The sequence below is a fragment of the Triticum urartu genome, chromosome 1 (genome assembly GCF_003073215.2).
Source record: "Triticum urartu cultivar G1812 chromosome 1, Tu2.1, whole genome shotgun sequence".
In the NCBI taxonomy this organism is placed as follows: Eukaryota; Viridiplantae; Streptophyta; class Magnoliopsida; order Poales; family Poaceae; genus Triticum; species Triticum urartu.
The window spans coordinates 549,136,337-549,160,049 of record NC_053022.1 but is presented as its reverse complement, the minus strand read 5'-3'; the positions used below and the strand labels follow the sequence as shown (position 1 = coordinate 549,160,049).

The following is a 23,713-nucleotide window of genomic DNA, read 5'->3' as shown; positions in this document are numbered from 1 at the left end:
CTTTGCAGGAGGTTGTTCTTGCAACTTCTCGATCTTCTTATGAATTACTTCTAACAATTTGCGAAGAGGCTCTCTGGGAGCGGGCCAGTGGTCTTTGGGATGAGCGGTGGCGGCGGTGGAACCGAGAGACAAACCCTAATCACCAGAAGAAGGGAGAGGAGAAAAGCCACGCGTCGGTACGTGGCCAGCGCTGTCTCTCGATCAGGGGAAAGGTTTGGCGAATTTGACGCCAAGTCCAAGTCGTGGCAAACCCGGAGTACTACCATACACGGAGCCAACCAGGTGATACTACTTTTCTTAACTCTTCTGTTCTACGGATTTAATTTAGGAGGCCACTACGCGTCGGCCGGCGGATCTTTTAAAAAGATCCGCCGCCTCGCCGGTCGTTGGATGTGGCATAATCGTGTGGCTCAACGTCTCTCTTTACTTCGCAACAAAGGTCTTGTTGCGGAAACATTTACAATAAATATTATGTCGTAGAATATATTTTTTGCAACATATGATGTGTTGCAGGATTTTTTTTGCAACATAGTTTTTGTTGTAGATTTGTTTTTTTGCAATAGAGGTTTTGTTGCAGTTTTTTTTGCAACAGAGTTGATATTACAAAAGATTGTCTAAGTTGCAGTCGTCGTTCGCTGTTATGGTTCGGAACACCACCATTGTTGCAGGATAAGATAGAGGACACATGGTTGACAAGAGAAATAACGGAGTATGTGTGCGAGCGTGCATGACGACGCATGGATCAAGGCGATCCAACGACTGTTATGCATAGGCCGGTGAATCTTTTAAAAAGGTCTGTCGGCTCACGAGCCATCGGATCAAGTGGATTGAGCGACCAAGCGTCACTTTTTATCATTGCAACATAGGTCGTGTTGCAGGAAATTTTCTGCATCACGGGTCATGTTACAGAATTTTTGCAATGTATGTCAAGTTGCACTTTTTTTACAGCACATGTCTTTTTATAGTTTTTTTTTTGTAACAGAGTTTTTGTTGCAATTTAATTTTTTTATAATATGTTTCTGCAACATAAGTCTTGTTACAATATGTTGCAGAAAATATTGTAAAGGATAGTGAACAGCGCTCAGCGGTCACGTTGATCGAAAGAAAGAAAAAGATGAAACCGTCCAGGTAGGACACGAGTCACATGAATGAGCCGGCGGATCGCACGCGAGCGTCCGCCGGTTGAAGCCAAGCTTTTTCCTTTAATTTAACTCCCATATAAAAATATTTTTATCAGTTGTATGTACGTCACGTACTTCTGTACTATACTAGTGTACAAAATTGTTCCTTTTTTTTGCAAAACTACTGAATTGTTCCGTTGCACGAGTTTAATTTAATTTCCGCAAATGTTTTTCTCTCTATTTTTTCACCAAGTTTAATTCTCTCTGGTCCGGCTCTGTACCACATTTGGTATATTTGATCGCTAGACAGTGTGGGGTTGGTAAGTCACGTCCCTGTCAAATTATCATAGTCACGACCATGTCATGATACACACACGATAATATATGATAATATAACGACATACTCCTTTAATCCCTTTTAGTATTCTATACATCCGTATCTAGATAAATTTAAAACAAGTAATTTGCGATGCAGGGAGTGCTATTTTGTATGTTGAATTCCATCTTGATTGGCGACCACATGTCATACATATATGTATAGGTCTTTATCCTATATGTAGAATGTACCATTGCTTCTGCGTTTACAAGCATTGGTTTGTTGTGTCATTCATTGCAATCTCTCTTTCAATTCGAGCATCCATAAAAGTGTTTTTATAGTCATCTTCGAATATATATATGAAAGTTGGTATTTATGATCTACAATGATCCCTCTTAAACATTCATGGCTGAATGATTAAAGCGCCCAACTCATAATTGATAAACTTGCGGGTTCAATTCCAGCTGGATGCACACGAACGGGAACATTTCACAAGTCTATTGGAACTGGCTCTCGATCCATGAAATTTTGCAGTTTATTTCTAGCGTGGGAATAATTATAATTTTACAATATACATCCAATTCTTACAATTTATATCGACTAGACTCCGAGAAGAGGTACCCGAAGGACAGGCTGCAACAAGAGTTGGTCCTTCCGCCTCGCGGTGAGGCCGAATGCCTCGGTCATGTTGAGCTTCGCCGAGCGTGGTCCTGGCCGCTGCCAATCGAAGTGGAAGAGCAAACTCGCGAGCGGGAGCTCTACATTGGCGAGGCCGAATGCCATCCCAGGGCACATCCTGCGGCCGGCGCCGAAAGGCAGGAACGCGAAGTCCACCCCCACTTCCCCCTCGAAGCGCTCCGGCCAGAACTCCTCGGGCGCGTCGGGCCAGTAGCGCTCGTCTCGGCCCAGCGCCCAGGCATTGACCAGCACCTGGGTGCCCCGCGGCACGTCGTACCCCAGCACCTGGCACGCTTCCTGGCACTCGCGGAACAATAGCGGTAGGGGCGGGTGCAGCCGCAATGTCTCCCAAATGACCAGGCGTAGGTATGTGAGCTCTCTTAGATCTTGCTCGGACACAGTGCCGCAAGCATGGAAGGCTCCCCGCACCTCGGCCGTCGCCTTGTGCATGGCCCTCGGGTTCTTGACCAGCTCTGCCATGGCCCATTCCAGCGTCGTAGCTGCTGTTTCACTCCCTGCGCCTAATATGTCCTATCCTCAAAACATGAGATTTTTTAGGTTAACAATCCGCACGAAAAACATATGTATTCTTGAAACCTAAAACTGTGCACGGTTAATTTCTTGTACGATCCATATTTGGACCGAAAAATCACTTTGAAATAGATAGTTCGTCCAGAACAAAACAAGAACATCACATGACCACGATAGGCGATAGCACTGCTACGCACTGATGCAAAGAGCCAAAGAGACTACTTAATTACCATGATGACGGATTTGATGGCGTCCATGTCGAGCGGAAACTGGAGGCCACCTTCCTTCCGGATACTCAGCAGCACGTCAAGCAGGTCCTCGCCGCCGTCCATCCTCTCCAGGTGCTCCTTGACGATGCCGTCGAGAATGCGGTGCACGGTGTCGTGGCACTCCTTGGCGCCGCCGAGCCGCGCGGCGAGCCGCCACGAAGGCCACAGGTCGGCCGGGTTGAACCCCGCCGCGAGCTGCATGGAGCGGTCGAGCTCCCGGAGGAGCGCGTCGCGCTCCCTGCACCGGTCGCCAATCACGGCGCGCACCGTGCTGTCCGCCACGAGCGCGGCCAGCAGCGCGCGCATCTCCACGGGGCGCGCGGCCGCCGCGGCCTCGCCGACGCCGCGGAGCGCTGCGGCGACCTCCTCCTCGCGGATGGCGCGGAAGGAGCGGACGCGGCGCGCGGTGAAGAGCTCCACGACGGCGATCTTCCGGAGCTGGCGCCAGTAGTCCCCGTAGGGCGCGAACACGATGTCGCGGCCGCCGCTGGTGAGCACGCGCATGGTGGCGCTCACGGGCCGCATCGCGAACGCCTTGTCGTGGGTCTTCATCACCTCGCGCGCCCCCTCCCGGGAGGACACCACCACCGTGGGCACCTCGCCGAGCCGGAGCAGCATGGCCGGCCCGTGGCGTCGCGCCAGGTCACACATCGCGCGGTGAGGTAGCTGCCCGGCCAGGACGAGGTGGTGCAGGCTCCCGATCACCGGCAGCTGCCACGGACCCGGCGGGAGGCGCAGGCCGTGGCCACCATCACCCCGCGCCCCCCAGCGCCTGCGGCCCGCAAGCACGGCGAGCAGCGACAAGAGAGCTATGCCGAGGTAGACGACGAGGTAGGCGTCCTCCATTTGCGCTATGGGGCCTGACCAATGCTTCCTTCCATTATATGAAGTGTCGACACCTACATATTGAAATTGAAATTGATGACAAAATTGTGTATGGGCGCCGCAACCGCCGGCCTACAAAATTAGTTGTAGCAGCCTTTTTTATGTCACATATGTGGACGCATGCAACGTTAGCAGACTGTAGCCGACTGAACTGAACATTGCACATGCCCTTATACGATTAGCGGGTTGTGGCGGTCGCGCCGCTTGCAGCCCTAGCGGCACGTGTGTGCTCGTAAGCTGGACGTGCATGCCCATGAAATCTGCAAGCTTTATCATCGCACCTGTCGTGCTCTGGGGAGCTACTGTGATGAAGCGGTGGCTGAATTCTAGCCTCCCAGAGTTTCTAAGCTGACACAAATTCCTGCCTTGTGGTAGCTCTCTCTTCAACTGCCTATCGTTAGCTCGTTTCCATAAGATATTAGGCATCGCTAACTAGAGTAATTCTGAACTTTTCATGGATGATCAATGAATACATAGTATAGATGCGTAGATGATACCAACGAGTTATAACCTGCTCATCGTAGAGACCAAGTGCGTTTACAAATCACTAAAGTAGTAATCTACATCTCTTTATATTTCTTTACAGAGAGAGTATGAATTATGGCGGCTTCTGAATCCGGCAAGTTTGTTGACGGCCACATATGTTGATCTTCTTTTTTACTTTCTTTTGCCAATACACAAAGGTCACATGGGCAGAAGAAGTTGGAATGAGCACAAGGGTACAGGGACAATACAACACATGTCACAGACAAGTATAGTCACTGCAATTTTTGTGTTTAGATTTTGAATCAAATAAATTATGCTCATGTCAAACGTAATATTTAATGAATAGTGTATAACTTTTTAGGAAATTAGTTGGAGATGCTGTATGTTGTGAAACTAAACACATACTACTAGAAATTGTTTCTATGATTTTCATTGTAGGAATATGTTAACATAAAACAATACTTTGGATGGAAGTAATTAACATGTATCAATTGAAACAAAACGTCCAACTATGGTATTATTTCAAGTAGGTTTACAATATATTCAGGAACCACATATTGATCTAGCCCCACTACGCTAGTTATTGCATAATACTAATGATGTTATGCAACAGTAGAACTTTGCAATTTATTTTCTATGTGGGTACAATTATAGTTTTACGTTATACGTCCATTTCTTATAGTTTATATATTGACTAGACTCCGGGAATAGGTACGCGAAGGACAGGGCGCAACAGGAGCTGGTCCGTCCGCCGTGCGGTGAGGCCGAACGTCTCTGTCATGTCGAGCTCCGCCGAGCCTGGCCCTGGTGGCTTCCAGTCAAAGTGGAAGAGCATGCTTGCAAGCGGGAGCTCGACGCCGGCGAGGCCAAACGCCATCCCAGGGCACATCCTGCGGCCGGCGCCAAACGGCAAGAACGCAAAGTCACCACCCCCAAAGTCTGCCTTTGCTGCTTCTTCCTCGAACCGTTCCGGTCGAAACTCCTCAGGCGCGTCGGGCCAATAGCGCTCGTCGCGGCCTAGCGCCCAAGCATTGACCAACACCTGCGTGCCCTGCTGCACGTCGTATCCCTGCACTTGGCACGGTTCCTGGCACTCGCGGAACAACAACGGCAGGGGCGGGTGCAGTCGCAACGTCTCTCGAATGACGAAGCGTAGGTATGGGAGCTCGCTTAGGGCGTGCTCGGCCACGGTTCCACTGGCTTGGAAGGCTTGTCGCACCTCAGTTGTCGCCTTCTGCATGGCCATCGGGTTGTTGATCAGCTCTGATATGGCCCACTCAATTGTCGTAGTTGTTGTTTCACTGCCCGCGGAGAATACGTCCTGTCCATAAAACATGAGATTTTTAGATGAATATAATGACCCGCATGAGATAACATGCGTTTTACGATAACTCTGTTCATTTTAACTTAGCAAGCAGTGTTAGCTAGCTTTTACGGAGATGTTTTTATGCATTGCGTATATTTTGTCAATACTAAATGTGCAAGTAAGACCGGCCGCTATGCGAAGAGAATACTGTACTTACCAAGATGATGGCTTTGACGGCGTCCATGTGGATGGGAAACTTGAGACCACCCTCCTTCTGGATCTTGAGCAGCACGTCGAGCAGGTCCTCGGCGTGGTCTCCGCCGCCGTCCATCCTCTGCAGGTGCTCCTCAACGATGCCGTCGAGCATGGTGTACAGGGTGTGGCGGCACTCCTCGGCTCCACTGAGCCACGCAGCAAGCCGTGACGACGGCCACATGTCGGCCAGGTTGAACCCCGACGCGAGCTGCACGATGCGGTCGAGCTCCCGGAGGAACGCGTCGCGCTCCTTGCACCGGTCGCCTATGACGGCGCGCGCCGTGCTGTCCGTCACGAGCGTGGACAGCACCGCCCGCATCTCCACGGGGCGCGCGGCCGCAGCGGCCTCGCCGACGGCGCGGAGCGCCGTGGCGACCTCCTCCTCGCGGATGGCGCGGAACGAGAGGACGCGGCGCGCGGTGAAGAGCTCGGACACGGCGATCTTGCGGAGCTGGCGCCAGTACTCCCCGTAGGGCGCGAAGACGATGTCCTGGCCGCCGTAGGAGAGCACGCGCATGGTGGTGCTGAGGGGCCGCGTGGCGAACATGGTGTCGTGGTTCTTGAGCACCTCGCGCGCCCCCTCCCTGGAGGACACCACCAGCGTGGGAACCTGGCCGAGCTGGAGCATCATGGCCGGCCCGTGGCGCCGCGCCAGGTCGCTCATCGCGCGGTGAGGGAGCTGCCCGGCCAGGAGGAGGTGGTGCAGGCTGCCGATCACCGGCAGCTGCCACGGCCCAGGCGCCATGCGCAGGCCGTCGCCACGCGCCCCCCAGCGCCGGCGGCCCGCAATCACGATGAGCAGCGACACGAGCGCTACAACGAGGCAGGCCGTGATGTAGGCATCCTCCATTTGCGCTCTCCCTGGCGACTCTGGGTCCGAGCTATGTGCTTCCTTCCGGCCACTAGATGTAGTGTCACCTAAGGAATTTCGCTTCGTGTGTTTGCAAGTTGTGAGTTGTGATAGATCAATCTGATCTCAACTGAAATTTATAGGATCACAACCTCGGCGTGGTGGCCTGGTGGGCATGGACATGGGTCAACATTTCACGGCTCTTTTCCACCAACGGTGACGCCATCAGTAGACACGTGTCAGCCATTTAGACATCTTAACAGAAAGTTTCTACGTGGATGGGCGGCACATGCATGTTTGACTTGTAAACTGAAGGTGCCCAAGAAATTTCAAGCTTTTATGGTCGCACATGACATGTACGTACGTCGGCACGTACGACGGTACGAGGCCTGAATCCTACGTGCATGCATGCATGCATGCAGGTATGCAACAAGGGCCGGATAGAGCCAAGTCTACCGTCTCCAGCACGCCTCACCTGACCAGACGCAAATACTATCTTCCCACAGCAAGTGCCTGCGCATCACCGCGAAAATCAAGTCTACCTTCTCCAGTACGCCTCACCTGACCAGATGCAACTATCTTTCCACAGCAAGTAGCCAAGTACCTTCGCATCACCGCAGAAATCGCACCACCATTCTTGACCGAGAACAAAGCGAAGCTCCAAGGAAGCAGATCAACTGTGGTGTGGTACAAAGTGGAAGCTGCTCCTCTGATGAATTTTTTTTTATAGAGAAAACGAACACGAGCCATCGAATGTCCGATGGACGGACAAATTTGTCACGTGGTAGCTAGTAGAGAGCCAATATCTGGCGATAGAACGTCAGGGAGGTGGTCCTCCGATCGATTAGTTTGCGAGGGGTGCAACAACTCCAGCGAACGAACGTTCGCTGGAAAACCCCTTCCACGACGAACACCTCTGCCTGTACAACAAAATACTTGTCCTTGAGTTGGGCCAAAAAAGTCCCACTTTAGTATAAAATGCCGTTATGTTCAACAAAAAATGCCTTGAAAAAATAATTGAAAATTACATGCCCTACGAATACAAAAACAACCAAGATAGTAGGGTATGTTTATACACACACTTGCCCATATGTCTAAAATGGTGCCCCGTGATGTTTGTACCTAAACTGTCATGCAAGAAACAATTGCCATGATATGCTGAAAAAATGCCATGCTATACAAAAAATGGAAATGTCATGTACTTAGCAAAAGAAAAGACATGCCCTTTCAAATAAGCTGACCATACTCTAAAACAATGTCGTATTTTTTAATAATCAGAATATCATGCTCTTACTAACAAAAATGTCATGATCTACAGAAAATAAAAATGTCATGCTTGTTAAAATAGAAGTGCCATGATTGTACGATAAAAATGACAGGATCTACAAAAAAAATGCCATGCTCGTAAAAATAGAAGTGCCATGATTGTACAATAAAAAATGCCGTGGGCCTAGGGCTGCCCACGGCCTGCTCTGGCACTCCCGTGGGTGACCCCAAGTCGTCCCTCTCTCCGCCCATCTCCACCTTCGCCAATCTCGCCTCCCGCCAGAGTGTGCCATGGCCGATCCAGGGTCGCGTCGGGCAGGCATGTGCCGACGATCCCAGAGAAGGCGGGCATTCGGGCCGCTGCCCGGAACCTCGAGACATCACTGGCACCCATTGGCTAGGCAGCGGGACCATGATTGGTTGGGGCAGATGTTGGATGCGCTACATGTCACCGCTAGGCGCCTATCTTTGTTGCGGGCCCCCTGATGATGTTGCCACTTTGTGGTCCTTTTTTAATCTTTCTCTTATGCTTTGTTTGGGCGTAGTTGTGTTGTTTTTTCAAAAAAAAAAAACTTCGTACTTATGTTGTTGCCTCAATAGGCTCTTTTATTTGGGTGATCTGGTACTCGTTGTATGGACATGATGGGTGCTTTATTATAAAGTGGGGCAAAAGCCTACTTTGAGCAGCGCTTCTACTTCTCGTTCATGTAATGAATATTCAGTGTATATAGTTCGTTCTCTACAACTTTTTGAGAGAATACATAATTTTTTGTTTATATTTAAAAGCTATGTTTTTATGATAAAGAACTCCTCTGAATCTTCATTGGACATGAAATGTGCTACTATAACTACCATGAAACTTGAATGCTTAGTATGTGTACTTTGAGGTCTACATCTCAAGAAAAAACTTTAAATTTAAAGGTGCAAGGATTCTCCGAATGACATCCATTCATAGATCTGCTAAGTCATTAGACACACAAATCACATGTTTTTATGGAGCTTCTATGTTATTTTCATCCTCGCAACAACATAATTTACCCTAAAAATGTTTAATTTGTCATGCCTAAAAATCTGACGTCAGATTTATAGTATTCCCAATTTACAAGCTTATTGAGGTGATGAGAGCATGTACAACCAGGATCGGCTAATATCAAACCCCAAATATCCGCGGTCGTGCCCGATCAGTGATCGGGCGCGTTCGTTTTGACCCTCCATTTATGCGTGCATGCAACCATGTCCCCTACATCCTCCCAAAATTGTCTGAAATTGTCTGGTCAAATGCATGTGTGATTGGTGGGGATGGAAAGATAAAGAGAAAAGAAAGAATAAAGGAAAACAAAAAATGGTCCGGGGTGGGCCGCATCCTACATGGGGGGGGGGGGGGGGCTCCCCGGACATCCCCATATCCTCCTCATATTTGGTGTAGATGTGGAGATTTGCAGACAACAGGGACAAAGTGGGAGTCCTTTTGGGTGGGTTTTCCCTTCTCTTTTTGTTCGAATAGTGCCCGGGCTATCAGGTTTACTCATACATAGGGACAACAAGCATCATGAGAACGGTGATGAGAAACATGGATGAATCACACAAGTAATACACAAGATGATTCACTGGGGTTCCTGATGTTAGAACAAGATGAAGATGGATGTGGATGATGACGAGAGTGATGATAATGATGATGAATGTGGTGATGATGCTGGCGTCAACCTTGCATGTGATGGTGAAGATGGCAATCTTTTGTTTGTCAATTCCTCCTCCAGGTAACTCGGGAGGCTAGGGTTCTGCCTCCTATATATGTTTTTGGTGCGTATGTTCGTCCGATCCCCGATCTGATTTCATAGGGTGGAAGTAGTGGACAAGGAGGAGGCATCAGCGCTTCATATGACCGTGCACGTAAGCCGTCTTTTGCTCTGGTTCAGCCGCACGGGCTCCTTCTTTCTCCCTCTGTTTCATTCTTATTAAGGTAGTCAATTATTACACTGAATGACGTGATTCTAAAAAAAATCCCTCCCATGAAACTCATTTACTCCAAAAGACGTTACCTGAGGAATACCGTTATAAAATAGTGCGCGAACGCGGTAAAATTTCACAAAGCTTATCATGTAGACACGAAATAATTATCAAAGATCATACATTTTGGACTCATCAACTCCACCAAGTTTAAGTCTTGCTCGTCTCCGAGCAAGCGGTGGCGGACCTAGAATTTCAGGCTTAGGGGGTGCCGCAACTCAAAATATACACTAAATATCATCATTATCTCAACAAATAGTCTAAAAAAAAGCAACTTAATGTGATGCGGTCAGCTTTTATTTGTAATGGCCAAGGAGGTGCACGCCCGCACCAACGTGCTCCGCAAGACCGCCGAGGCCCAATTTAGTTCAGTTTCGGGTGTGATGAACTATATGTGAGCTATGCTGTTTATTTGTAGCATGAAGAAGTTTTTAAATTTTCAGTACTAGCTAGATACGGGTTCTGTTCCGCCGGAACCTTCGTGTTCCCGTAGAATCGTTCTAGAGGGAACCGTAAAACGATGCTTCTAGTCAGTGCCTCCAGTAAGTGTCCCGTCCTGCACACACCTCCTGATCGGATGCAGTCAGACTTACGTGACACATCCTGGTCAGTGGTGAGTCCAAGTCATGTCACATCCACAGTGACCTCTGCGTCCCTGCCCAAAATGAAGAGCCATTGTTGGCCAGTCTGTCCAAGCGCCCGAACATGTCACGCGTGGCCTTCGTCCATGCAAGGCACGCTCGGCCCGAACGTGTCGGGCATGCAAACTCAACAAGTGGCGCCCACCTCCCCGCAATAAGTAACCGCACCACACCTCCGCGAATCTCTCGCACACCCGCAGTTACCAATAACAAGAAAGCCAAGCGATCGAAACCCCAAGGACAATCGCAGATCGAAGATCGAGTGCGTGGCTCCGTACTCCGCTCATGGGGAAGGCCTACCGCAAGAAGTTGGGCGTGAACAAGGCGGCCACCGCCGCCGGAGCCGGCGGCGGCAACGCTAAGCGCTCGGGAGGCGCAGCCGGCGCGGGCGGTGCCGGACCGGCAGGAGGCGCCAAAGGAGCAGGTGGTGCGGGATGGGGAGGCGCGTCGACGTTCTCTGCCACCTACCATAGCACCTTCCAGACGGTAAGCCGGCGAACTTCACCACCAACATCCTGCGTCCTCTGAGTACTCGTATAATGTCAGGGTATGCGTTCGTCTCCAGGCAGTAAATGTGACGAACGAGTACTACAACCAGTGGGGGAACGACTGCTCGTCCGACGACGACGGCCCGCCATCCACTCCCGCCGACGATAGCACATTTGAGACGGTAAGCGGACGAACTCAACGACCAGTCGACCACCACCGTTATGCCTTCTCTGGGTAATGTCACGGCTTGACGCACCTATGCATTCTTCGTCTCTAGGCCGTGAATGACACGAATGAGTACTACCAAGAGGAGGAGGAGAACAACTGTTCTTCCCCATTCGCTCCAGCCGACCATAGCACCTTCGAAACGGTAAGATCGACCACCACCATTATGCATTATCCTCTAAGCAATGTCATGTTTTGACACCATATGGTATGTGTTCGTCTAGGCCGTCGAGATCATGAATGAGCACTACGATGAGGAGGAGAAACTAGGTTTGTCCATGGACAACGAGGAAGAGGGCGTGCAGGATGCTGAACTTGTGTCTGATGCAGACGGCGGTGGTGATGACCACGCCGGGAGTGGTGATGACCACTTCGGTGACGATGACTACTACGACGACGACATTGCCGGGGGTTTCGAGGATTTCTACGATCCCGGTGATGCTGGGGATGGAGCTGATGACTGGTGGTAGTGATCGAGGACGGAGGAATTTGAGGCATCTATAAAGTCTTGGTGTCAAGATGAAGTCTCGCTATGGGGTTTGCTAGTTCTTATGTTATAATGTTAGATTTGCTTGTCCACTTGGCATCTAGCTTAGCTTTTGCGTGTGTATGGGTTCCCCACAATGAGATTTGGAGACGTATTGCCACTCTTTTGTATGATAACCTAGGTAAATCAGTCTTCAGTATGGAGGATCGTAACAATATCCTGAACCCTTGTGGCAGCAGTACCGCTAATAATGTTTCCTTCAGTGCTCATGTTAGATCAGTAATGAACGACGTAAATGATGGTCTAGCTGTCTAACAATGCGCATGGTGCAATCACTTCTCTAATACTAATTTTTCAACTTATTTCTTTAGAACCAGAAAGCATCGAGGTATCGTCCCTGTTCCATCTTTATTGAAATGAAACAAAGTACAGAAAGAAAATAGAACTCCAGGCTTATATACCATGAGAGCAACACTAAAGTAATCTCTTGGATGACAGAAAAGCAGCTACTGATTATGTGTGAATCTTACAAACTTCAGGCATCCTAGATCATAGCACTTGAATGGAGATTCTCACCTTACCATGGGAGTTTTTCATTTTTGCGTAAAGGCCGAAGGCCAGATATTAAATTATGGCTTTACTAAAGCAAATCTAGATGTGTCTTAAGAATTACACATCTAAATGCTAAAGAAAGATGATGGATGGTGATATCCGATTGGGAGATATCAATCATTTAGCATGCTGCAACATGTCAACCAATAGAATTGATGTTGGAGGATGAATAGGGCTGGTCCATGGACCGAAGGATATCATGTTTGATGGTAAAGGATATCATGTTTGATGGTAAAATGCATCCGGATTGTTCGGTCCGGACGGCTGTGTGAGGTTTAAGGGCAATATTGCACATGCCCTTAATATATTTTTTTCTACCTTCTCTCTTCCTCTCTCTTCATATTTATATTATTTGTCTAGAAGCACATATAACTAGACTCTTGCATTTTAGAGCTCACTTCACTTACCTTTTTTATATCTCTCTCCCCTTGACATATGCAAAACTATAATTTAAGCGGGATATAAGCCTTCTATTGTAAACCATGGCCACTAATGTACTTCCAAGATAAATGTAAGATGGCAATTCTTCGCATTTCTTCTTAGTGCAGCTAGTGCTTATTAGATACCACATTAATTCTTCATGGAAAAATACTAGAGTGGATGAACAGTAGGCCTTCCGCCTCCATGTGGCATTGGTATGGCAAGTTTTGGCAATAGTGAAAATTGATGGCTATCACATCGGAATTATGTATTTTCATTGACCATTTCTGTCTAATAGGGATGGGACAGAAATGAGGACCATTGAATGTCGGCCGAAATGCCAAGAAACAAGGTCATAATTGAGGGAAATCTCGAACAACCTACAAACAAAAAATTAATGCTTTCATATTCTAGTAAATTGAAGAAACAATTACATCTATAATAAGTAGTTAAAGCTAAACCTGTTGCTGGACTATTCGGCCCGGAGGCCCGAGCCTGAAGCCAGCCCGAAAGCCAGAAATGGCATTAAATGTATACTTTATTCGAAATATAGGTATATTCTATTATTGTAATATTCTAAATATAATTAATTGAATTGAAATCCACTATTTATGTGCTTCGGGCCGGGCTCGGGCTCCAATCTCTCGCCCAAAGCCCGGCCCAAAAGCCAAAAATAAGCCAGAAATGGCAATAAATGTATATTTTATTCAAAATATATGTATCTTATAATATTTTAATATTCTGAATATAATTAATTGAATTGAAAGGCCACTGTTCATCTGCTTCGGACCGGGACGGGTTCGTGCTCCAAGTTCTCGCCCAAAGCTCGGCCATAAAGCCGAAAATAAGCTAGAAATGACAATAAATGTACTCCCTCCTTCCATCTATATAGAGCCTAATTCATTTTTTAAGACCACCTTTGATTATTAACAAGATTAATAGTACATGACATGTATAATGTGAAAATTATATCATTGAAAGCTCCTTTCACACACGAACTTAACGGTGTGCTTTGTGTAAGTTGCATGTCATATATTATTGCTCTAATATTTGGTCAAAGTTAGCCTTAAAAAACACATTAGGCCCTATATAGATGGAAGGAGGGAGTATATTTTATTTAAAATATAGGTGTATTTAATATTTTGAATATAATTAATTGAATTGAAAAGCCACTACTCATGTGCTTTAGGCCCGGACGGGCTCGGGCTCCAATTTCTTGCCCAAAGCCCGGCCCGAAAGCTAAAAATAAGCCAGAAATGGCAATAAATAAATATTTTATTCAAATAGGTATATTATATTATTTTAATAGTATGAATATAATTAATTGAATTGAAAACCCGTTGTTCATGTGCTTCGGGCCGGGCCGGGCTCGGGCTCCAATTTCTCGCCCAAATCTCGTCCCGAAACCAAAAATAAGCCAGAAATGGCAATAAATGTATATTCTATTCAAAATATAGGCATATTATGTTATTTTAAAATTATGAATTTAATTAATTAAATTGAAAAGCCACTGTTCATGTGCTTCGGGGCAGGCTTAGGTCCAATTTCTCGCCCAAAGCCCTGCCAAAAAGCCGAAAATAAGCCCGAAATATCTTGAGTTTGGAATTCTGACTCTAGGCTTTGTCAAGCCCGGCCAAACCCAACCCGACCCACAGGATGATTAGGTTTAGTTACAGCTTAGAGAATTTATAGTCGGACCTCTCAAACCCGCCTCATAAACCTGGGCGGGCTGCCCGGTCACTGCCCGGGCATGTTTTTTTCGATCTAGACGGACGCCTCAAATGGGCCTCGAACGCCCGGGCTGACCGACACCTCCCATATCCAGCCCAAATATGGAGAAGATAAGGGAGTGCCCGGGCGCGCCCGCCACGTTGGACCCGGCCCATGCCGGCCCACCTGACCCCACTTATATCTGTCCCCATCTGCTCGCTGGAGCAAACCCTAACCACTCCCCTTCACCACCAAAGCTCATATCCGGCGGTTTTCGACCTTCTCCACCATGGCAGGCAGTGGATCAGATTTCGACCAGTCTGGATCCATCGAATGGGGTGTCATCCCATGTTGGTTGGAGGAGGTAATGGCAGTCTGCATTGCACTCCGTTGCTCCCGGGAGGACAGCACCCGGCCGACGGACGGATCCGTCCGCCACGACGCCATAGCGTCAGCTCACTGGGCGCTCAGGTCCTCTGGTGCTGGATCCTCGCGGTCGCAGCTGGAACACCTTTCCTTCCCCATCATCGATCAGGAAGAGTATGAGTCCCATCGGGAACGGGCGGCCCACCGTGGAAAGAAGAGGATAAGGGCCGCCGAGGCCCGTATCGCGGCGAAAATGGCGAAGGTGCCTGATGTGGCGGCGCGTGCGGCCGCAGAGGAGGAAGCCATCCGCGCTTGCATTATGAAGAAACATCAGCGGAGGAACACGCTCGCCCTCGTCCGAGAGCAGAATCAGGCGGTCCGTGTCATGGCCGGACTGCCACCAAAGGAGGAGAAGGAGGACATGGACGACGAGGACAACTCCGGCGACGAGCAGATCAGGCTTGATTTGCACTGCGTCTTCGACCGGTACTTCCGCGAGAAGGACGACAAGGGCGATGGAAAGGGCAAGGGCAGCCGTGGATGAACTCCATCTGTCGGAATAATGGGCCACGGGTAGGCCAACCCGAGCCCCAGAACCTTTCAAGACATCGGGGCAGGCTGCGCCCCTCAAGACCCCAGGACGGAGAGCCGCCTTCAAGAAGTCCACGACAAGACGACCGACTGACCACTCGCGGCCGAGTCCCAGGGACGACCGCAGGGTAAGCCGACTCCTGACTGGCGATTTCCGGAGAAGCCGGCTTTGGGGAGTCGGCCTGCGATTCCAACAAACCCCGTGACCTCGTCAAGGGGGGACGGGGCAGGGGAGTGGCTACAGTGAAGCCCAGTCCCGTCCCTTACCAAGGGCGGGCATGGCCACAGCACGCCATACCCCGAAAGATCTCCGTGCGGAGTGACACTGTTGCTGTGCCGGCCCTGACATCAGCACCATAGGACCGAATCCTGCACCCACGACGGCTTGTCTATATGGCTCAGAGGCGGCGGGTCCCACCAGACGGTGAGACCCCAAGAGACGGCAAGAGGACCACTAGTCGGACCCGTCGGAAGTCGGCCTGGGGGAGTCGGCCGAGCCCTCCCTCGGGGCCCACGCACCATTAATCAAGATGTGATGGAGAGTGGCAATAGTGATCACCCGCCAGGCGGCGGGGCTATTGCCACGACCCCATGATCAAGCCCGCGTCATCAGAAGCACGGCTACAGTAATCAGCAACCGGCAAGACCCGCCCGCGGCGGACGCGGCCTGTCGGCTCCATACCAGGCCAGTCAGCGGGGCCCGCCAGCCGGTGGGCCCCAGCGGTCGGCAGAGAAGACGGAGGCCGGAGGCGCTGACGACTGGGCCCGCGTCCAGCTGGATTACCATTGTACCCCTGGGGGGTAGGCCTATATAAAACCCCCAGGGCACACATGCAAAGGGTTGAAACCCATTAGCTCTAGACCAGATCATATAGAAGGGAGATAGCTAGCCTTGCCCTCTCCTACCTCCTAGAAACAACTCAAGGAGCAACCGTGTAAACACCTTGCCATAGTGATCATGCGGAGACCCCGCAGAGCAGCAGTAGGGGTATATCTCCTCGGAGAGCCCTGAAGCTGGGTAAGATTCGCCAGCGTGCATGTCTTCGCCTCATCCCGTTTCCAGGCACCGGCGACGTTCTACTCGCCCCTACCATGATAAGCCATCCTTTGGCATATGTCGCACCAAACCCCTGACATTTGGCGCCCACCGTGGGGCCTGGTGCACCGCCGTCTGGAGACCTGTTTTGGACGGGAACCCTTTTTCTCCCTGGCGAGCGCAGCCAGCCAGGCACGCCAGACGGAGTTTGCGCCGACGCGCTAAGCGGCGTTGAGATCGCCTGCGCAGCCAGCTGCCTAGCTGAACTTGTCGGCGAGGTCTGCCTCTCCGACGAACCTGCATCCAGCGCAGGCACGGGCGGCCCCGAGAGCCTCCTCGCGGGCCTCCTCGATCAACTCCACGTTTTCGGCGAGCCTGCCGTAGACTTGGAGTCTGTGGGCTCCACCGACCCGACGCTGGTCGACTCCGACACCGCGTCGCTCGACGCATTCCCCACCAACGTGGTGGTCTACAATGAACCTCTCCCTCGCGCGGAGAGCAACGGAAGCACCGTCACCGAGGTGCTCGTCATCAGTCATGACGAGCTCCCCGGCGGAGGAGTGCACGACTCACTCGGCGTGGCGCTGCAAGACCTAACTGCACCCATTCCGGAAGACGCTGACGCAGAGACGTCGGAGGCGCACCGCCTTCAGCTCGTTGAAGGCGCGAAGAAGCTGGCCAGCATGAGACGCTTGTCAGAAGCCTACCAGCGGGAGATGGATCGCGCCGTCGGCAGCTCGCCGGCCCCGGCGGGGCCCAGCCACCTTGGCACGGTCCAGCAGCGCGGCGTAGCCATTGCCAACCTGTTTGGGGCAAGCCGCCATGTGTACGCTACACCAGCGGAGAACATCCGAGCCGCCCAGGCAGCGGCGGATGAGATGGACAATTTCGAGGGCGAAGAGCGCCGCCTCATGATGGAGCGAGTCCAGCGGCTCCTCGACACGGCCGCTGCGCAGAATGAGGCCAGCTGTCGCACGGAGGCGCCGCAGCAGCCAAACGACGACCTTCACCGAGATCAAGGTGCGACGTCTCGGACGCCGACTGCCGGCGCCCAAGGAAGAAGGGACAGGGAGCCGGCTGTCATCCATAGTCGGACTCGCATTACCATAGAGCGCGACCGAGACGGCCGCCCAAGAGCAGTGGAACGACGGGATGACTGTCCGCCTCCCCCTCCCCGCATGGAGAGGCGAGTCTCCCCGCCGCCTGTTGACCATCCGACTCTTGGCGACCGCCTTGGCCGCCGAGAGGGAGTTGGAGAGAATGACGCCCGCCACCAGATCGACCGACTTCACCGATCCTTAGCGCTGGAAGAAGAAGACGAGCTGGGTCCGCCTTGTTTCGGGCCCCGCATTCGGGACGAGCCCTTTCCCAGAGGGTTCACGCTCCCAAGAGACACGCCCAAGTATACCGGCTCCGTGAAGCCGAAAGACTGGCTAGTCGACTACTCCACGCCTGTCAGCATAGCGAACGGCAACAAGCGCGTCACCGTAAAGTACGTTCCGCTCATGCTCCAGGGGACGGCCCGGACATGGCTGAACAGCCTAAAGCCCCGCAGCATCAATAGCTGGGTCGACTTCACTGAAGCATTCGTCCGCAACTTCACCAGCACGTACAAGTGTCCTCCCAAGCCTCGTCAGCTCTCCTTGTGCATGCAAGGCCCCGACGAGTCAACTCGCGATTACCTCACACATTGGGCCGAGCTTCCGAACTCCTGTGAGAGCGTGCATGAGGTGCAGGCCATCGAGTACTTCACAGCTGGGTGCAGAGAAGGCACCCTCCTCAAGCACAAGCTCCTCTACGACGAGCCAGAAACCCTCGACGAGCTGCTGATCATAGCGGACAAGTACGCCACGGCCGACTCCTCCATGAAGGCGGAGATTCAAATCAGCACAACTAGCAAAGTGGCTCCTCAAGCTCCAAGAACTCCGGCGGCAGACGCCAACCGGCGACAACAGCAGGGCGACCACAAGTGCAAGGCCCCGCAGCCGGCAAGTCATGACCGTTGAAGCCCAGCAGCCAGATGAGCAGCCTCCGCCCAAGCGATAGAAAGGCGGCAAGCCAACTGGTTGCCGGCCTTCTCCTATGAGCAGACCTTGGATGGACCTTGCAAGTTCCATAGCGGCGCAAAGCCGTCGAATCACACCACCCGGAAGTGCCACTGGCTCACCAGGATCGCCAAGGGAGACGGCCTCCCCCGCCTGCTGGGCAGCCGCCTCCGCCGCCGCCCCAGTACCCGGCTGTCAGGCTAGTCGGCGCGGTACAAGACGAATACCCTGAAGAGGACGGAGCCTACGTGGTGTTCACCAATGTGGCTGATGATCGACACAGCAGGCGGCTGCAGCGACAAGAGATGAATGCAGTATGTACCACGCTACCTTTTGTATTAAAGTACCAAGACTTCGGGCCCCCCGAGACGAACTCGGGGACTGCCCTCTTTTGTCTGTATGATAAAGATTATGCCTACAAGTATGTTACTCTTTGTCATACAGCTTGGCACCGGGCTCGAAAAGTCAGCCCGGGGACTTGCCGCCTTGCACTATGAAATGCTTCCTGCAGTCGGACAAGTAGTGTGTAAACGCCTAAACCGTCTCCTGTCAGAAGCCGCAGCTCACAGAGCGACTGAACGGTGGGCAGAAGTAAGGTAGAATGGGCATTCGCATGAAAAATGGCTAAGGACTCAAAGCATAAAACATAGCTCAAGACGGCTTCCAGCCTTTCTCGTAAACCGACTCTCAAATAGTCGGATTACCGTCTTCTATTCAACTTGCTCAAAAAACTCTTAAAAACGGCTAAGTACTTGCCTTCCCAAAGTAGCCAAGCATTTGATCCAACGGCAGTCCGCAGAGCAGCTGTACGATTGGCAAGGTAGGCAACTAAGAGAAAGCAGCAAAGAAAAAAAAGTCAAAAGAGCAATGAGCAAGAAAAGATGGAACTCGGATAAATATATTTACATGACATAGGACCTTGGCCGAATCTTCGAGCAGAAGTTCAAAATACACCCCGCGGGTGGAATTGTGCGAATTAACAAGTTCTTCAAAGACTACTGAAGCAGATAAAATAAAGTGGTAGCTTAGGAAGCAGCAGACGGATTCGGAGGGTCGGAGGAGGCGGCAGCATCAGGCGTCGGGGTGGCCGGCTGGCTAGTCTCGGCTTGATCGCCTCTGGTGGCAGTCGGGTCGGTCGCACACGGCTCGTTGCTGGAGGCGCAGTCGAGCTGAGGCTGGCCGTCTGCTCCGTCTTCTGGTGCCTCTGTCTCGCCTCCGTCCTCCGCCTCGCCTTCTTCCTTGACGCTGGAGCCAATCACCTCCGCCGAGTCCTTACCGTAGTCTGGGTTCATCCCAAACCACTCCGGCGGTACCTCCTCACCGTCTTCAGACCACTCGGGGACGAAGATGCTGGTGTCGGTGTACTTGGCGATTGCTGCAGCACGCTTGACGAGGGCGTCTTCCGCAGCTGCCAGCTCCGGCTGGGCCTCCGACCGGAGCGTGGCCAGCCGGTCTAGATCTAGCCCCGGATACCATGCCTTGACGAACTCCAAGGCCCGGCGCGCTCCAGCTCGGGCCGAAGAGCCCTTCCAGGCCTCAAGACGACCAGCCGCGACCTCTAGCCAGTCGGCCGTCAGGCTGGGGGTGCGCGGAGCCTGCATGTCCGGCCACAGGGCGGCAATTGCCTGGGCAGCAACACGCTGAAGCCGGCGCAGCATCAGGTGAGCCGGCCGAAGGCGAGCCTCGATGCTCAGGATGTGCTCGTCAAGAGTTCGGGGGGCGTCGGCGGCAATCTCTGCGCCCTACGCCCTCCAACCTTCTTGGTCAGCCTCGATGGCTTCGATGGCGGCCTGCGAGTGCCCAGGAAAGAAGTCTGCAAAGACAGGAAGAAACAAAGAAGCAAGTCAAAAACCAGAAGTCGGCACGACTTAAATCGGCAGCTCGAAGAAAGAAAGTAAAGAAACCCACCATCAACGATATCTTCAATCTCATGGAAGCCGGAGGCCAGCATCGCCTCCTTGTCAGACCAGGAGGAGAGCTCGCTCGCGAACTCGGCCAGCAGGGCGGTTTCCGTCTCCTCCGCCTCCCTCTGCGTCTTCACAAGTAGCTCATTCTGCTCTGCCAATTGAGTGGCCAGCAGGTCACGCTCCGTGGCGTGCTTGCCGCACTCCTCCTCTTTGGTGTGCAAAACGGAGTTGGCGTCGCTCAGCTACTGTTGAAGAGAAGCGTTGGCTCCTGAAAAGAAGGAAGAAAGAAGGCGTTAAGTCATCAGGTAAAGAAGGTCGCCAGGGAGATCCGGCCCGACTGCGTAGCAGTCGGCCCGAATCTCGGGGACTACAGCCAGCGGGTGCGCCAGCGCGCCCCCGCAAAGAAGGAAAAGGACTTACTCCGGCTCTCCGACAAATCGGCGGTCCGCTTGCCCAGCTCTTCAACATTACGGTTGAAGGCAGTGACGCGGAGGTTGTGGTAATCCTGCGTCAAATGTTTCAGACAAAAATTTAATACCCAGAGTTCATCAATTGGAGTTCCGGGCCGCCTGCTCGGCAGCCAGACCGAAACTCGGGGACTACACCCAGTGGGTGCGCTGGCGCCCCCCCACAGAGAGGAACAAGAAAACAAAGACCAAAGGAAAAAAAACATACCCGGACGGCTGCCCGCGACGCCAGGAACGCCTTGGTGCAACTCTGGAGAGCGTCGCCCTCAGCGCGAAGCTTCGCCTGGATGTCCAGGAGCGCCTGGTTCAGCGGCCCTGTGCCGCCTCCTCGCACCCACCCAATGGGCGCGGCGCTTGTCGCTTTGGCGTCTGGGATCGCCGAGCTGGCGGTGCCGGCTTCCAGGGGGCAGGGTGCCGAAGTCACCTTCTCCAGACGGCGGCGCATTGGCGAGCCGACTTGGAGGAGCAGCCTCGCCACGGCCTCGTCTTCGGTCGGCGGCACCGGATGGTCCGCTGGCTGCTCCCCTTGCGCACTCGCAGACGGCGGCGGAGGCGGCGGCGGAACAATCACGTCCGGCATAGAGGGGTCGCCGCCTTCCCTCTCCACGACGGGGTTCTCACCACCGGCTTCCCCAGTCTGCCCCGTGAACTCCGGAGGCGGCGGCGCAGAGTTCAACGGGGTGACGAACACCGCCGATTGGCGGCGTGCGGCTTCCTCAGCCTGCCGCTTCATCGCGGCGGCGGCTTCGGCCTCCGCCCTGTCGGCCTCCGCCTTCTCCAGGCGAACGGCCTCTTCTTCGTTGCGCTTCTCCTGCGCATTCCGCTCCGTCGCCTCCCGGAGGTCAGCAGCGGGGTCAATCCGCCGAGTGGTGACGGACGTCTCCGCACTAGTGCAGAACCGGGCAATAGCACCGGTTCGTAAGGCCCTTTAGTGCCGGTTCCATAACCGGCACTAAAGTGTGGTCACTAAAGCCCCCCCCCCCTTTAGTACCGGTTCAGCACGAACCGGTGCTAAAGGGCAACCACGTGGCACGAGCCAGCTCCGGGGGCCGGGAGCCCTTTAGTACCGGTTGGTAACACCAACCGGTACTAAAATGTTTGGGGGGTTTTTGTTTTATTTTGTATTTTTCAATTAAATTTGTGTTATCAATTTAATTTAGGATTGTTTTACGTTATAATGAGTTGTAGTCATCATCATCATCATCATCGCATATTAATAAATAAATAAACTCTAGCTAGCTAAAAATCATCGTAGTCGTCTAATTACCACTATTTAATCATCATAGTCATTACCGCTAGCTATCTAATCATCACCAACACTGGCTATCTTAAAGAGGAAACATTCACTTTGTAACAGAAGCAAAGATATCATTGAGTTCAACATAATCATCACCAACATCGAAGTTCAGGACACGGACATGAGACACTAATTAAGAGCATGAACTAGTGCTGCTCCCTCTCAGGTAGAATAGCATAGAACATGTATAGCTCTCCTGATTCATCATACTGGAGCATGCAGATGAATCTGTCTCCTAATCTTGGGTTGCGCTTCTCCTTGCTGCCCCCTAGTACTTCTCTGCGATCGTTAACAATTTTGCTCCAATCTTTCACTACTAAGCATTCTTCGCTTTCAGAAATTCTGAATGCACTCATGTGCAATGTAGGATATCTTGGCCGTAAGCTAACCATTGTCATGTCACCTTTAGTCTCGATCCACCGAGGCACAACTTTCATCGGAAGTCCCTGTTGAAGAACATCATATAGTAATTAATATACTAAGCAATGAAAGTTTAGCTTCAAAAATAATGTATGCAAAAGATGCACTAATTAAGGACAAATAGTTAAAATCTTACCATCTTTCGATTATAGATGTGACCGTAGTTCAATACGATCACCATTGGTCGCACGTTTTGAGTACTAACATTTCTAAGTTCAGGAAAAAAAATTATCTTGATAGTATTAAGATCCTCAAGCCATGAAACATAATGACTTATCTTCTCGCAGTTTAGTTGAGCCCCGGGGCAGTAGTAGGTCCTGTCTACCAAGCGCCGGACATGTTTGCTTGAACCGAAATAAGCTGACAATACAAATTAGTTGTCAACTATTTTTGAATAAACTGTATCAAAGACATAAACATATGCAGGCATGGTTGAGAAAAACTCACATAATGGTAGAACTGGAGGCGTTTGCACATCGACCCAGATGTCTATATTACCTTCAATATCATCTTCCGGACGAATATCAAAGGTGACAACCATACCAGGCTCAAATGCATAAGCCTTGCATAGTGCTTGCCAAGTTTTGCATTCAAAATGGGTGTATGTGTCTCCATTATATAATTTGACGTTGAAAGTATACCCATGCTCCTTCTTCAAGTAACTCTCTTTACCTCCATATCATCTATAGCACTAAAACCTATCTTATCCAAGACAAAAATTCTTGCATGGCAGGGGATGCGCTAGTAGAATAGTGAAAATTTAAAATTATAAGTTGAAGCAAATGAAGCATAAGTTTTGCATTCAAATAATAATTGACAAAGTGACTTACTGTATCAACTTCGAATGTCTCATCCAGCTTGATGCTGAAGCGCCTACCATCAACAAGGAAATTTCTGTCGCACAGGCCGCGCTGGTCTTCACAGTGTTCGCCCATAATGAAATCTTTTTCGTCGTCAGATGACATTTCTTATGTTCATATAGGTGAAACATTAAATACCTATTACTATCTAACATTAATTAATATCTAGC

The 23,713-nt window shown here is 51.2% G+C and overlaps 3 protein-coding genes across 3 annotated transcripts; 1 reads left to right on the top strand and 2 right to left on the bottom strand.

The window, feature by feature from the left end:
- Window positions 1–1,949: 1,949 nt before the first annotated feature.
- On the bottom strand, window positions 1,950–3,769 carry LOC125538894 (dolabradiene monooxygenase-like). Its single transcript, XM_048702216.1, has 2 exons — window positions 2,877–3,769; window positions 1,950–2,646 (listed from the first exon to the last, which is right to left on the bottom strand). The coding sequence occupies exons 1-2, from the start codon at window positions 3,759–3,761 to the stop codon at window positions 2,038–2,040; spliced, it is 1,494 nt and encodes a 497-aa protein (XP_048558173.1). The 5' UTR covers window positions 3,762–3,769; the 3' UTR covers window positions 1,950–2,037.
- Window positions 3,770–4,771: 1,002 nt separating this feature from the next.
- LOC125538887 (zealexin A1 synthase-like) lies at window positions 4,772–6,789 on the bottom strand. The gene is made up of 2 exons (XM_048702203.1): window positions 5,810–6,789; window positions 4,772–5,607 (listed from the first exon to the last, which is right to left on the bottom strand). The coding sequence occupies exons 1-2, from the start codon at window positions 6,695–6,697 to the stop codon at window positions 4,981–4,983; spliced, it is 1,515 nt and encodes a 504-aa protein (XP_048558160.1). The 5' UTR covers window positions 6,698–6,789; the 3' UTR covers window positions 4,772–4,980.
- Window positions 6,790–10,830: 4,041 nt separating this feature from the next.
- On the top strand, window positions 10,831–12,050 carry LOC125538881. The gene is made up of 4 exons (XM_048702194.1): window positions 10,831–11,097; window positions 11,177–11,281; window positions 11,378–11,470; window positions 11,550–12,050. Exons 1-4 carry the CDS (start codon window positions 10,897–10,899, stop codon window positions 11,793–11,795), a joined length of 645 nt encoding a protein of 214 aa, XP_048558151.1. The 5' UTR covers window positions 10,831–10,896; the 3' UTR covers window positions 11,796–12,050.
- The last annotated feature ends 11,663 nt before the right edge of the window (window positions 12,051–23,713 follow it).